The following is a 15,445-nucleotide window of genomic DNA, read 5'->3' on the forward strand; positions in this document are numbered from 1 at the left end:
ACAGTCTACAAGAATAGAAGCTCCCGTAGACATCAGTAGCCTCGGTTACATTGGACACATTTATATCCAGGATTTGAGTTAGTGAACCAAGCATGCACAACAAATTTGTACACACCAATTGTTCACTGACCAAACCCTGAATCAATTTGTGCCCAAATATTCATCATCATCGGCACAAATTAACCAGATGGGATTGGTTACTCACATAAGTTAACCGAATCTTAAACAAAAGTAAATCACAAACACTAATAACGCAAGATCTAGAACTAGGAACAGACGAACCCTAATAACGCAAGATCTAACACAAAAGGATTGAACTAGGAACAGATGGACCCTAATAACGCAAGATCTAACGCAAATGATTGAAATGGGATAAAAACAAGGGAACAAAGGGTTACCTCCGGCTCATTGTCGATGATACTGGTGTCGTAGGGGTTCTCCGACGCGACGTGCGGCACTGGTGCATACGGGTCCCAAGCGATGGGGGCCTGGATGGGGGCGGCGGCCGAGGCGCCAGCGGCTACGTTGGAAGCAGCGACGGGGGCCTGGACGGGGGCGGCGGCCGATGCGCCGGCGGCTATGTTGGAAGCAGCGACGGTGTCCTGGACGGGGGCAGTGGCGGCTGATGCACCGATAATGAGCATCTCATTCTTCTCCATCGCCGGCGGTTTTCTTCGGGTTTTTATCTTCGGTTGTGGAGAAGATGATGTGACAGGAGAGGCGGTTGAAGTGAAAATGAGAGAGTGGGCGAGCGTCGAGGGAGAGAAAGAGGGGTTCTATAAAGACGAAGGTGGCGTGTACCGCAACACGCGTCCGCTATGCACGGCTGCAGCATGCACCACGACACGAGTCTAACCCTGAGACGTTTGGTGTACTCAGTTATAACCTCGGGCCTTATACAGAAATTTTATATGTACTCAGTTTTCCCCTCGAGTACTTAGACTGGCAAGTGCAATATACTCAGTATTACCTTCAAGTAGCTGGTCAACAGAGAGTCAAGAAATGAGATTAACATAGCTAATTGAGTCATTTCATGCGTAAAAAATTCCAAAAAATAAAAACATAGTGACACCTACTCATGGAGTCTTCATACGCAAACTGCCCCCTAGGAAACCTTAACAAACATAGATAAATCAAGTTTACCACAAATTGCCACTTCTCAGAATCACTAGTAGCTATGAAGATGCATGGTTTCCCACTTAAACCCCTTTGCAAAACATCTTTCTCAAAACATAGTTTGTCTAAATGAGGCCATAATTGTCACACTCATGTATATTTGAATTGCAAATAATTTGATGTAGCCCAATATGAATTATATTATACAAAACACGCATTTTTCATTTTGTAATTCTTTTGTTTGAATCCCTTAGTCTATTTACTATTTACGTGCTCTTGGTTTATTAGTAGTATTCAGTTTTGCCCTCAAGTACTGTCACAAATGCTCACAGAAGCCGAAATTTATCCTGATTGGTTGAGCCGTTGTCACACGGATCGACTCCTAATCTAACAGGCAGTATACCCCTCTCCGTCTCTTCGTGGCCACCACTCTCTCTCTCTCTCTCTCTTCGTGGCCACCCCTTTCTCTCTCTGTCGGTGGACAGTACCACCCCTCTATTACGTGCAATAACGAGTTTGCCACGTACTATATTTCCTCTATTTATGCATTATTTTTCACGATCTATTTATGTATATATCCACAACGGGGTGGAAAACGGCGTCCGCGCGCAGGTCGTTTTCTGCGTGAGTGAAACATCAGTGAAACGCATCAATCTGTTGGCCGCGCGGGAACCGGTAATCGGTAGGCTCAATAGGACGTTAAACTGTCATTATAGTGTCATTGGGAAAAATACATCTGCACCGCTGGGATACCTCCGACACAAATGGCCACTATGGCCCGTATAGTCTTCCCGGACCAACGCAAATGGACGCAATCGGTCAATAACGCAAATGGACGCAAATGAATGTAATCGGTCAGTAACGCAAATGGATGTAATCGGTCAATTTAAACCTCTGTTTTGCCTCGATCCGCGCTCTAAAGATGCTCTAAGAGCATCTCCAGTCGCGTCCCCCAAAGCGTCCCCCAAAGGGATTTGGGGGACGCCGGACAAAAAACCGTCCCAGTCGCATGCCCCAAAGGCCGCTTCGCTCCGGACGTCCCTCAAATCTTGTCCGGCGTCCCTAGCCCATCCCCTGTGTATAGAGCCTCCATCGGGGACGCCCGACACAGTTTTTACACTTGCTTTTTGTTTGGAGGTCGCGTTTGGGGGACGTGGCTAGGAAAGGGACCTTCTCCAAACGAAAATTTCGTCCGGACGTCCCCCAAACGAAAATTCGGCGCTATTGCCGGACGTCGTTTGGGGGACGCGACTGGAGATGCTCTAATCCTCCAAATTTTCTTTGGTCTCCTCAATTGTATTTTCCTTGTGCCGAAGTGACTAGTGAGACATATTTTTCATCTGGAATTGAAGGGTTGACAGTTACTGTTCTGACAAGGGTGCTCTGCCCATTTTCACTGCACACACGCCTCCCTTCCTTCACGCGTACGACTCGTCTGTCGTTTCTCTTCGTCTTCCTCGCCCGCTTATAATTTTTCTTTTTTCATTTCAAAACTCAAATCACCCTCTCCTCCAAACCCCAAATACCTTACCATCTCCCTGCCCTCTACCGACGCCATGGCGTCGGCTGGCTTTGCTGCTCCGTTCATCGGTAAGCGCTCCCGTCTCTGTCTACAGCCCACCATCCCTAACCCTGACCCGAATCCTGAATCCTAACTCTGCCCCTCCTGTCGCACAGTCGGCGGCCCAGTGCTGAACATGGTATTCCAGGCGGCGTTCGAAGGCAACATCCCCCTCTTGAAGAGTATGCCAGCCGCGCTCTCCTCCGTTCCAGATTCCGGTCTTGGTGCTGTCTTGGTTCTCGAGGTCTGATTTATTGGGCTCCGATCCGTTGCAGGCCTGGTGAACATGCTGGACAGGGGCAGGGGCCGCCCCAAGGAGGCGATTGAGGCACTGAGAGTGGAAGATGCAGGGGATATCGAAGGTTTCACTGCGCTGCACGTCGCCGCCTCCGGAGGTAGGCTAGAGGTGTGCAGGTACCTCGTGGATGAGCTGCGGGTAGATGTGGATTGCGTTGACAAGAGAGGTCGATTTCTCCTCCCAACCATAAATTATCGATGTAGGATTCTGTGCACACATGCGGTTCTACTCCTTAGTTCAGCTGTAGTAAAATAGTTTTGACAGATTTCACCAGCAAGTGCTAATTTACACTGTGGTATGGTAATACTGGAACTTTATATATCGATTTTCATGCACCTAACTTTATTTTTATAATGGATTGCTGAATCCGCAGGTCTCAATTATGATTTCATGGTGACTGATTTTTTTTTCTGCTTTGCTAAGATTATGCTTGTTAAGTGGTTATATCATGAAGCAGGGGATCATAGACATCAATACCTACCTCGCAAAATAAATTGATGGTTTCTCACAATCTGTCATGCTGGTTTTCTGACTAATGATAATATAGTTTATAGCTTCGTATTTTAATAGGGCAGGCTCAATTATGATATTGTAGCCTTCTAAGGAGTCAAAAAACATGGTTCGTATAAATAAGTCATGACGGGACTTTCTTTTTTGTTTTTGTTTTAGTTCACTGCATTTTAAATCATCATTATCTGAAAAACTGCAGACATCCTTTTCATGTTATATCTGAACTCCACGTTTCTACTTTGTATATCTTGAGAGGTGATCCTCTCTGAAAACACATAGCACTGTTGCAGAACTTCTGTTGCTGTATATGTCTGGAGATAATATGCTCTGATGAAGAAGTTTCTTATTTCTTTGCTAAGCCCAACAGTGATTTGCATCAGTAAGCTTCATTATTGTGTGCTTGTCTCCTTGATAGGTAGAACGCCTCTGTTGTTTCTTGTAATGTGCTCCAAGGATGTGGCCCATTTTGCTACTGCCAAGTATCTTCTTGATCATGGTGCTAATCCAGACAAAGCCAGTTATGATTGGTTTTTCCCTTTACATTATGCTGCTGGATCAGGTCTGCCTCTCTGTATAAACAAATATCTCTGTTTTACTTTTGCATTGCTCCAAATTTTCTTAAGTTGTCTTTTCAGTGTGAAAACTGTGTTATTGTGTGGCACAGTGGCACTGAGTATATAAGTTCATGGTTTCTTCCCAGGAGATTCTAACATGGTGGAACTATTGCTTACTAAAGGAGCTTATGTTGACCCAATATCGCCTGTTGGGACACCACTTCATGCTGCTGCAGCTAAAGGGCAGGATGGTGCTATGAAGATTTTACTGGACCACAATGCAGATGTAAGTTTAAATACATGCCATTTCTTGCTTAAGTTGCCTATCGGACTGTCAGTACAGATTCTTATCAACCGTAGTTATTTGTTATTTTGATCCTTGATTTGTAATGGATAGGTACATGGTGAAGTTAGCCAGGGATTTGTTAGACATAGGATGAGATAAGAAAATAACTGTGAAGAACTGATTGATTGATCTTCCTTGCCTCAGACATAAATTCATGGCATCCTTATATGGTGGCCACTGATCTTTCCTAACACAATATATGAACTCTTAATGTGTTTGACTCCCGTCCTAATACAGTAATGTTTCCTTAAAAGACTTTCGTTATGTTTTCTTTGCTGCTCCATGGTCTCCTGCTGCTGCAACACGTCCATGACATTGGCCTTCTTGCCAACCAGCCTGCATGATACAGTTCACTGAAGTCCACAACATCTATAGTTGCAAAAAAAGTCTTGTAGCTGTCCAGTTGTCATGTTCTATTTAAGGAATTGTTGTCTGGTTTCTTGATTCTGTTTTGTTGTTTTCTGTATTTCAAATCACGAAACCCTTGAGCTCAACTGTGAGTATAGTTCGCTAACTTCTCATCATAGATAAACTTTGCACTCTTCATTACATTTTTCTTTCTTTGATCACCTCCTAGTTATATAATAGTTGATCTAGCATTTTTGAAGATTTTCCTTGGTAACATGAGTCGTAACTAATATCGGCATACTTCATCCACTTCTCATGAGACTGTGCTACAAAACCTGGTCTACTTGTATAGCAAATATACTGGCATTTTCTATGCATGCAAACATCTTTTGTCATTTATGGTCCCTTAAATGCCAATGGCCATATATTAAATGATAAGTAACTTTTTGGGTGCCTTTTCCGCATTTCCATCATAGATTATTATTATCTATCTTGTATTGTCACTCATATTTCAGTTCCATCTAAAATTTAATGAAATCTACTAGCCAAGGATTGACTAACATGTTAGTAAGACACAAGATATTCTATTTGTTTACAATGGTTTTACGTTTTCTGTAAGGCATAAAAGATGTTCAGCTAAAAGCTTGGTGAAATGGTGCATCAGTTTGGTTATGTGTATTGACTATTTATTTTATATTTATTTATTTGACTATAGGAGCTTATATCTTAATGTTTCTCGCCAGTACAACAAGAAGGCAAATGGCAAGACACCTCTCATTGCAGCTATTGGTGCTAGGTCAAGAGAATGTATGGTTCTCCTGATTAAGGTATTGGACCTTTCTCTTAGCTAGTCCTTATACTTGATGCGTCCATTTTGCTATGTGTATTGAGATTATCCACACTGAAGTTTGGAATATATCAGTTCCTTTGTTGGATTTGCTTTGTGAACATTGACCACAGTTGTGGGGCACTGCAAGTCTGCAACTATGGTACCATTTTGTACGTCATAGATACTTTGTAAACAACTTTTGTCTGAACTTGTGAGCAATTTGTTCTTCTTCTCGATTATGGAAGCTATAATGAGAAATTTAGTTGCGCAAGCATGATGATGGTGAAAGCCAAGCAAATGACCTCGTAAAAATGTAATGCTGTGGGAGTGGCATTAAGGTTATTATTTCCTGAAAGTGCAGAATATTGAATTGTTACCCAGATCATCTTGAGTATAGATGTGTTTTTCTCTGTAGGCTGGTGCTGATGCCATGGGAGCTTTCACCTATATGACGGAAACTTCTGATTTTTCAAATTTGGTTTCAAAGGAATTCATGGACTGCATACGGGAGGACGTGTCTGCCAATGGTGCTGTTCCTGATGATGTAAGATTTACCACGTTGACACTTCATGATTGTATAGTGTTTTCTTTATGAATCGTGCATATAGAATTGTAGTATGCCGTACATAGTAGCATATGCGCTGGTTTATAGAACTCTGCATTCATAAACTTTACCCATGCAAGTTTACCCTTGCATACATCAGGAATCCGTGAGAAAAGAACACTCTGTCCCTCAGATCCAGATATTTATCAGATACCGATAATACTCTGGTACATACATGACATACTGCGATTATTTCTGCCAAAAATAGAAAAAAGATAATCCGTCGTGGCTTTGATACTAGTATTGTACAGTTAGACGTACTCTAAATTAAAGTCCAGGCCTTTAGGGTTGGTTGATTAACGATATCAAATAATACAACTCGGTAGTCGGTCGACGTGTTCTAAACTTCTAATTGATGCATGTCTTCTTGCTTTTGGAAATGGAAGTCTTCTATTGATTTCTGCAAAAGTATCAAACTGATATGCAACCACAAAATAATTCAATCCCCCGGCCTCTGCATCCAAGATGCACACTTTCAAAATGAATACACTCAAAATAAGGACAGAAACAAAGCCGCTAGTGACATAGGTCTTGCTAAAAGAAAGATGCAACAGAAAATCAGAAGCATGGCAAGCAGGCAGCCTTGAGAAGACTATGCAGACACCCATGCAGGTAAATGAGTCTTTGATGAACATCTGTAGCTGCGTACACACTACCATCACTAGCTAGCGGTGTTCTGATCGCTGAAGTGTAGACCAGGTACTTAGCCAATGAGTAGAATAGTACAAAACTTTTGGAGAACGTATTGTCCTTTTTCTTGGGAAATAGGGTAGGCTAAGCTGGTACAAATCAAATTGTGCGAATTTAGTTGACAACTTAGGCAATAAATTCTTTGTTACAACAGTACATGTGGATGCTTAGAGATCATCACAATATTCAATCATAGAAATGCGAGAAAACAGTTATTTTTTAATCAGATCCATATATTTCAAATATTTACAACACAACTCTAGGTAATTTGTTTTGAACTTATACATATCTAATGCACGTCTGGGAAGTCTTCAGTTATTTTAATATTTTGCTGAACCAGGACGAGCCGGCATCTACAAAGAAAATTAGAGAGAGGGGGTTTAAGAAACTTGGGAGTTACTCTTTCAAGGAAAAGGACTATATTGCTGCAGAAGCATCCTACAGTATGGTATATTACATCGTATATATCTCAAAATGTTCATTTTTCTAACATTTCATTCATTTTGCATTTTTTATTAATGCCTTGCATAACCCTTTTGTTTTTGTTTGCATAGCTCTGAACCTGAAGGAGGCAAGGTTCCTATTTCATATAAGATTTCAGGAATTTATTACCTGGTTTTACATTATTATCGAATCTAAATACATTTAAATCTAAAAAGTATTATTTGGCTCAATAATTCACTCGATACTTTTTTCAATAAAGGAAATATATTAATATCGAGAGATAACAAATACACCCAACCTTTGCAACAATGCAATACCCTAATGGTAGTACGGATGCACACATCCAAAAGAAGAAAAAAGAAACCTAAGAAATAAACAGCCAAAAAAGAAGAAAGAAAACTAAGAAATAAAAGGTCCCCCGCTACGGTATTTCGGCCCTAGCAGCAACAAAACATCCACCACCAAGACAATACCTAAACTCCAGGCTCTCCAAAAGCGACGCCTCCAAGAAGGGGACAGTGCACAAGCGCCGTCGTCGTCCGATCAAAAGACCTTAGGTTTTCACCTTGAAGATAGTCCCCGCTCTCAAAACAATGCCTTCAACAAGGCCATTTCCAGGCACAACCAATTAAGGCTAGACCTTGAATTTTCATCTTGAAAGATAAGACTCTAAACTTCACCTGTGTTGCCGCCCCCACTTGCATATGCTGCTGCGACACCCAAAATACCAAGCAACTCCCTCAACATCGCAAAGACTCGAACCTCCATTGGTAGTCCTCCAATCCAGCCTTCATGATATACCCCGTTTGTGATTTCACAATGATGGCAACACAAAGCAGAGCTTCGCGCCTCTCCCTCCAGAACCAGACAGTCGGAATAAAAGCATGCGTGCGCATGACTGAATACCACCCGATCCAGCAAACTCGAGGCGTAACGTGCACTGGTACGTTCACCGGCGGAGCCTTCTGGAACTCGACACTCCAGCCAAATCCAGTAGGACATGCATCAAGCAGATCTTCGTCTTGACGCGAGAGGAAACCTAGGACCTACGCTTTATTGAGGACAAGCCCCCACGCAACCGGCCATCCTCACCGCCGTCACACCGAAACCGGCAAAACAAACGACCCTGGGATGCGGGCGGGAGCCAGCAGGCTACACAACAACCCTTGACAGACGCAAAACCATGGCCCGCCAAGCCCATCCGGGCCCAGATTGGGCCCTGGCCACACCTCCGCCAGCAGCAACCAGAGGTCACCGTCGACAACATCTACCGAGGGCTGCCGCTGCCCTATCTGCCGGCCGCCTCCGCACCCCACCACTAGCCGCACCACCGCACGCCCCACCGCGCCGCCACATGACGGCGGGCCTAGGTGGGGGACCTTGACCCGCGGCGTGCCTCCACCGTCGGGCAAGACAGCCACCACCTAGCCGGGAACGCCGCCCACGACCATCCCGTCGACGCCGCCCCAGCCGCACCTACGAACAGCTGCCGCGATCCTCCACCCCCAGCACCTTAGGTACCAGGGGGCTGTCACCACCGCGGCCGACGCCGGTGGAAGCGGCGGGAGGGAGGCAGCTCGAGGGAGAGAAGGTCGGCTGTTGGATCTGGCCCCCTGGTGGCACCTTGGGGAGCACCACGGGAGGGGAGGGGAGGGGTACAATTGAATGATACGTGCAACAATTTCAGTTTCAGGAGTATGATCACCGATACTGAAGTCCACAATTTGTTCTGCTTGGTCACAAGATGACAAATTACCTACCAACAGATCCTAAGACATTCTTGTTCATCACCAATTTTTTTTTTTTTGAGAAATGGGATATATTAATATCACGAAGATACCATTTTTCTAGAGACACAAACACAGACACTCGCAAATACGTACATACACTCACCCCTACGAGCACCTCCGAGACATAGTGTCCGAGAGACTAAACCGGTGGGTTAGTACACACGCTCAAAAATACGTACATACACTCACCCCTATGAATGTACATAAGCACACTCTATCTTGAGATTGATGAAGTTACCACAAGCACCTTGCTGTTGACGGAAACTTGGCCTCCCATTGAAAGAATATACCATCTTTTATGAGACACCAAAGAGAAATAGTCGAGACACAAGGATGCACACAACCAAAAAAGAATAAGAAGAAAGAAAAAAAATGACCCCGCCACAATGATCAATCACTCGCACTAGGAGGACACAAACCACCACCAAATAATACACCCGGACTACACAAGAGGTTCTCCAAAAATGACCCCTCTAAGAAGGGAACAATGCTCAAACACCGTCGCCGTCCAATCAAAGATTGTAGGTTTTCACATAGGAGAAAATCTGAGACCTCCACACAATGCCTTCAAAAGGAAGTTTTCGCCATTGCCAGGTACGACCAATGAAGGCTAGACCTATGGTTTTCACCCTGGATATCGAGACTCCGTACTCGAAGAGCATCACCAAAAATGAAGTCCGCATGTGTTGCAGCCCCCACTTGCCGCTGCAGAGCACCAATCACTAGGCTCATAGGCAACACGTGTGTGGTTATGACAGGAACAATTCCTCAGCCATGCCCGCACAACAGCCTCTGAAGCAAGCATGTCTTCATTGCATCAAAGCCCCCCCCCTCTACGTAGTAGTCACTAACTCGACATGACCCATCGAGACCTTCTGGTCTTTCAATCATAGCCTTCTTGACATTTCCCGCCTCTACGAACACCATGAAAATCGTAGACGTCGACATGTCCCATGGTGTCAATGGAAAACGGAGCTTCTCAACATGTCCCCTTGAAACCCCATGGGCTGATAACTGCGGACGTGACGGACCAGATCCCATCCAATCCAGAGGTCTAGGACCGCAAAGTGCCAAGCCGTGAAGACCGTCTGCATAGAAATCTGGAACTCGTCGGTGGCCACATAGGAACAACCAATAAGAGAGCAGAAAGTTGGACGGAAGAAGACCACTAGGGACACCACGTGAGAAGCCTTTGGGGCTCTTCCTTCCTTGGCTGGGACAATGCGGACATGGCTGGGAGGGACCCACCACCACGGACGCCGCAGGAGGCTTAGTAGCAATGGGCGTCGTCAGCTGCCAAGTTGTGTTGCCGAGATCTGGATATGCCGCCCCAGGGCCTCGCCCGCGGTCGGGAACCATTCACGCACCTTTGGGGGCGAGCCCCGCCACCATGTTGCATGTGAACCTCCCTGTCGACTCATTGTGGTTCATTACCATTTTTGGTTCATCGAATTTAACTTTGATCCCCCAATATTTGCCATAAGTTCGCTAGGCACGGGTAATGGGGTCAACATCACTTTATCACTTCTTCCGTAGTGTTCCACTTCAGGCCTCGGTTCCCATTCCTCGTCTTGACTTTGTTGGTGGTCTCAACATCGATATGATCTTCCTCCGTTTTCATTTTGTGTGGCGACGACGGCCTTTGCTTCAGCCTCGGAATGGCCACCATCATGGATAATTCCAAACAAGATGGTGTTACCCTCATTCACACACAAAATCATAATAAATCAATACCCTCACTCTATTTTATGAGAATTGTTGCGTATGCGAACCTCCTCAGCGTTAAAGCCACCATGTGGCATTCCGTCGAACATGCGACGGCCAACCTGGGTCATGTTGTCGTCGTCAAACGACAATGCCTTCCGTCGAAGGGCCGGAAAGCAGGAATAGGCACACTTGAAGTCGATGCCAGTGCCAACGCTGGCTTCGGTACCACGACGGACGTTGGGGCAGCAGCCCCGAGATGTGGTCGGTGGATCTGCGAGATGGCTGCAACGGGCTGCTGGATCTGGTCGTAACCTATTCCAACACCCTCTCCCATCAACATTGATCGAAGGTGGTGCGGCAGCTACCGAAAGTGGGAAGGAAAGGTTCTCATCATGTTTCCGCGGCTTCTTATCTCGCGACGTGTAAGGGCCTTGGGATCTCTCTCTCTCCCTCTCTCAGCGCTGGGAAATTGCTAGCAAGAAGTCATCAGCCGGTAGAGAGGTTGCTGGTCGCGATGGTTTTGATGACAAGCAAGCACATATTTTTGGTGGAAATATAAGATCTCACCTTGTAGCAAGCACATGCTTTTGTTGAAGGTGGTGGCTCAAAGCTCGGCTCCTGGGAACGAAAATTCCGAGTTTGACCTTTGGTTTGATTCTTCAATATCGGCAAAGGCTTTGTCTAGGGGTTCTATATTTTTCATTGCTTGGTTACATGTCATTGGCTTTGTTGTAGCATTTTGGAGATACCGTCGGGATGGAGTTCATTTTGGATGTCCTCGGATAATGTTTACTTTTCCTCAGCCAGTTTGCTCGTTATCAATGCCTGGCTTTGTGGTATTGTTAAATAATTAATAAAATATGGTTGTGGGCATCAATGGATGCAGATGCCAGGTCATCCTCCTTTATAAAAATAAACTCTCGTAAGGCCCTTCCTGAGATGAGAGTCCATAGGTTGGCTCTTACCAAAGGCAACGGTATTTTGTACCACCCCAAGCATTTATTTCACAAAAGTGATTGCCAACCCCATCCTCCATTAACAAGTTGAAGAGCCTTTACTCAGAAATCATTTATTTTTGATATTTAAATTCTGAAGTCAAGGAAAAAATCTTGCTTTTCAAAACAAATCGTGTCATCATTGATAGGCCTCATCTACTAATAATTCGGATTAATGCCTTGGGGTGTGATCTTCATTGGTTGTGAAGGCATTGTTTGGAAACTCGGATTTTCTCCACTCTACAGGGTGAAAACCAAAGATCATCGATCGGGCAACGACAACACTTGTGCATTGTTTCATACTTGGATCCGTTGCTTTTGGAGAATCTCGTTTGTAGTCCGGGTGTTGTTTTCGGTGGTGGTTAGAATACTACTGTTGCAAGTAGTTCAACACCGTGGCGGGGTCTTTGTTTCCATCTCTTTTTTTGGCTATGTGCGTCCCTGATTTTTTTGTACATCTTGTTGGTGGAGAAGCTGGGTTTAATAGGTATCTTCGTGGTACTAATATATTCCCTTTATAAATAAAACCCCCGGAAATCCCACTTTTTAAATGAACCTGCCTAGAAAATAATTTACGCATTGTGCGATATTTTGTTTTTTATGTTTATAATAGGCTTTCTTTTCCAGACTTGTTATTTCAAAGTTTAGACATATACTGGCTCAACTAATTACTCTTGCGAAATCTTCCTGCATCAATGTTCATCAATGTTCAAATTTCCTATTTCAGTGTACGCAAACTCCTAACAGTTTACTAATCTATGGTCACTGCTGATTTTCCTTGTTGTTTGTAGGCCATACTGTTTAATCCTGATGATGCAACCTTGTTCTCAAACAGGAGCCTTTGCTGGCTTCTCATGGGCGACGGAGGCAAGGCCTTGGCAGATGCTAACCAATGTAGAAAACTGCGGCCTGACTGGCCAAAGGCCTGTTACCGGCAGGGCACAGTTCTGATGTCACTGAAGGTTACATAGAAGATATGGTTGGCAGTTCTTCTCTCGCTCCTGTAAATTATTTTTTACACTTCACTTGTTTTGTATCATCAGGACTACGAGGGTGCAAGCGAACGATTCTTGGATGGACTCAAGTTGGACCCCATGAATGCCGAGATTGAGGATGCATTACGGTATGCCATCTGCCACTTTGGACTTTGGTTAAATGGCCTTTTGATGATAACCTTGTGTTGGTGGCTAAGTGGATATATGGTCCCAGTTTCATCCCATCTAGAAAACTTCCATTCCCTTCCCTAGAGAAATTGTGAAGATAAGGGTACTTTGGACAGTCACTGCATAGTACCGGTGCCATTGGTAACTTAAACACATCAACCTACCATTCAACTACGCCTTGTATGTACAAAATTTGTACTCATAATATACCAATCTAATCTTCTATCAAAGAAAATAGACTAGTTCCTTCAGTGTAGTCTCAGTTTTTTTTAATATGCTGTCGTGCAGTGGCGCCTAAAGAATTACTAATGATTAACACAATTTGCAATTCCAGATCTCTGATAGTTCTCCTTGGAATTTGCAGGGAAGCTATGGAGTCGATGAGGACATCTGGGAGCACCAAAGCTAAGTGACTGTTCGGGCGTCGCAGGGATCAGTCGAAGGCTTTTGGCATGTATTTCTCATTTTGTGCGCCGACTTGTTTCGTCAACTGAGTAATTCTGTTACCCTTTAGGAAACCAAGTACATTTGTCCGATGAAGTAGTATTGTGGCATGTTCGCATACTATTGATGCTGTAATGCCTGGTGCAGTTGATATATAATGTGTATTTAATCTCCCAGACTGGTTTAAAGGGCATATCTAACCAATCCCTTATAAACAGTTAGAGGAATTATATTTTGGTTTTACATCTCTAGCCGGACTCCTAAATTGGATAGAGAAGTAAAAAATTATGGGAGTGTCTAATCATCATCTAGCTGAAAATGCAATTGGGTTCAAGTCAGATTTCCTCCAGCCCAATTGCGTTCCCACGTTCAGTCCCTTTCAGTCCATTTTCATTCACCACTCAGTCTGGCCCAAAACCATCAGTCCGGTTTTTTTCTGGTTTTTTCAGTCCGGCTGTAGCTTCCTGGGCCTTACAACTACGGCCAGAACTAGGCCTTGTAGAACAAATCTAAAAACTACGTCTCCACGTCACCTTTCTTCTCCTTCTTCCTCCTCACGTAAAGTATTTGGAAAATACAGTGGCGACGCCCAGGCCGCCGGGAAAACGCGATCAAGAAAAGGAAGGAGGAAAAAAGAGATCTGGAAGAATAGAGGGCAAGAACAAGATAGGTCGAAAGAAACATGGATGGCAACGAGCAGGGAGGGACCTACGTGGACATGGAGAATGATGCTGCTGGGAAGGCCTTTGGATCTCCTCCCGCCTCAGCACAGGTGTGTCTCCACCTCCTCTTTATCCATCTCCTCTTTTAGTGCAACTGTGTTTCTTGATCAAAATCATGTACCTGACCAAACCAGAAACTGACTTGCTCAAATCAAAATTGAAAGATAACACAAGTCAGCACATGGGGTTGACAACTAACTAGTTCAAGATTCAAATCGTGGCGGCCATATCCTCATGGAAACTGAACTCAAGACATATCTGATTACCATTTTGTCCAATGCACTGAATGACATGATTAAAAAAAACAACAAAAAGCATAGGACCACTCACTTTGGTTATCATACTGCACATTCTCCGTTCTCTGGCAACAATGAAAGCCTTCCAATATCTGAAAATAAGTGAATTGCAAACTAAGAAAAGGAAAACTGAATAAACAGAAAGCCTATTTAGACTTTGGAGAACAATGATTAAACTGAAGAACAAAAATGATGCTGGGGAGCCCTTTGGATCTCCTCCCGCATATGTGTTTGACGGTGCGGGAAAGAAAGAAACAAAAGAAGAGACTACCGTGTATGTGTTTGACGTATCCCTTCTCCAGGCCCAGGTTCTCGGCACAGCAGGTCCAGTGCGCTCCGGCCAGCTTGTAGAAATCTCCAAAACAACACACAAACAGCAGCTACATTAATAAAAAATCTAAGGCTAATAAACCAACACTGAGAAACAACCGTGTTGAGGCTAGGAACAACCGGAAACTTGACTGATAGTAGATAAGGGCGAAGCACTTTCTCACCTGAAAACCATTGCCAAAAAGGAAAAACATTGGTGAATTTTCTTTGCACTCTAGCATCTTGTAATGCCCTGCATTTTCTGCAAGAAAAAATGAAAATAAACTTAAGAAAAGATGAACTGTGTGCACAAAGACAAAACGGAGAGAGTTTAGATAAGAAATAGGAAATGAGATGGCAGAGATAAAACCACCATCTGTTGTGTGTACAGGGATATCCCATATGTTGTGTGTACAGGGACATTCTCATTTTAGTTAACCAGGGGGCTGAACTGAAGGACTTCAATAGGACTTACAACCAAAACAACAGGCCTAGGATGAACCTCTCACCTTTGTGTTGTGCTACATCTAACGTACCTGGCCAACATGACTCAAGAATGACACTGCAAAAAACAGAGGGACGGAGAAAAAAAGCCATTGGTGTCTACTAGATGGACTAGGAGCAGGCGCTACGTCTTCTTCATGCTTCTCCTTTTCCTAGGAATACTCCTTGTCCCTGCAAAAGAATAAAAGAGTAAGAATATTTACAGAGAAATTTGG

General features: G+C 44.1%; 1 protein-coding gene across 2 annotated transcripts; it reads left to right on the top strand.

Annotated features, from left to right (window-relative positions):
* Positions 1 to 2,595: 2,595 nt before the first annotated feature.
* On the top strand, positions 2,596 to 13,573 carry LOC124650314 (serine/threonine-protein phosphatase 6 regulatory ankyrin repeat subunit B-like). Of its 2 annotated transcripts, none has more exons than XM_047189855.1 (11): positions 2,596 to 2,706; positions 2,794 to 2,859; positions 2,953 to 3,141; positions 3,901 to 4,044; positions 4,168 to 4,325; positions 5,477 to 5,560; positions 5,978 to 6,106; positions 7,197 to 7,304; positions 12,584 to 12,754; positions 12,836 to 12,915; positions 13,320 to 13,573. In XM_047189855.1, the coding sequence occupies exons 1-11, from the start codon at positions 2,673 to 2,675 to the stop codon at positions 13,366 to 13,368; spliced, it is 1,212 nt and encodes a 403-aa protein (XP_047045811.1). In that variant the 5' UTR covers positions 2,596 to 2,672; the 3' UTR covers positions 13,369 to 13,573. The 2 variants fall into 2 exon arrangements, with proteins under 2 accessions (XP_047045811.1, XP_047045812.1); XM_047189856.1 differs by having other exon boundaries at positions 4,186 to 4,325.
* The last annotated feature ends 1,872 nt before the right edge of the window (positions 13,574 to 15,445 follow it).

The sequence above is a fragment of the Lolium rigidum genome, chromosome 4, assembly GCF_022539505.1.
Source record: "Lolium rigidum isolate FL_2022 chromosome 4, APGP_CSIRO_Lrig_0.1, whole genome shotgun sequence".
NCBI lineage: Eukaryota > Viridiplantae > Streptophyta > Magnoliopsida > Poales > Poaceae > Lolium > Lolium rigidum.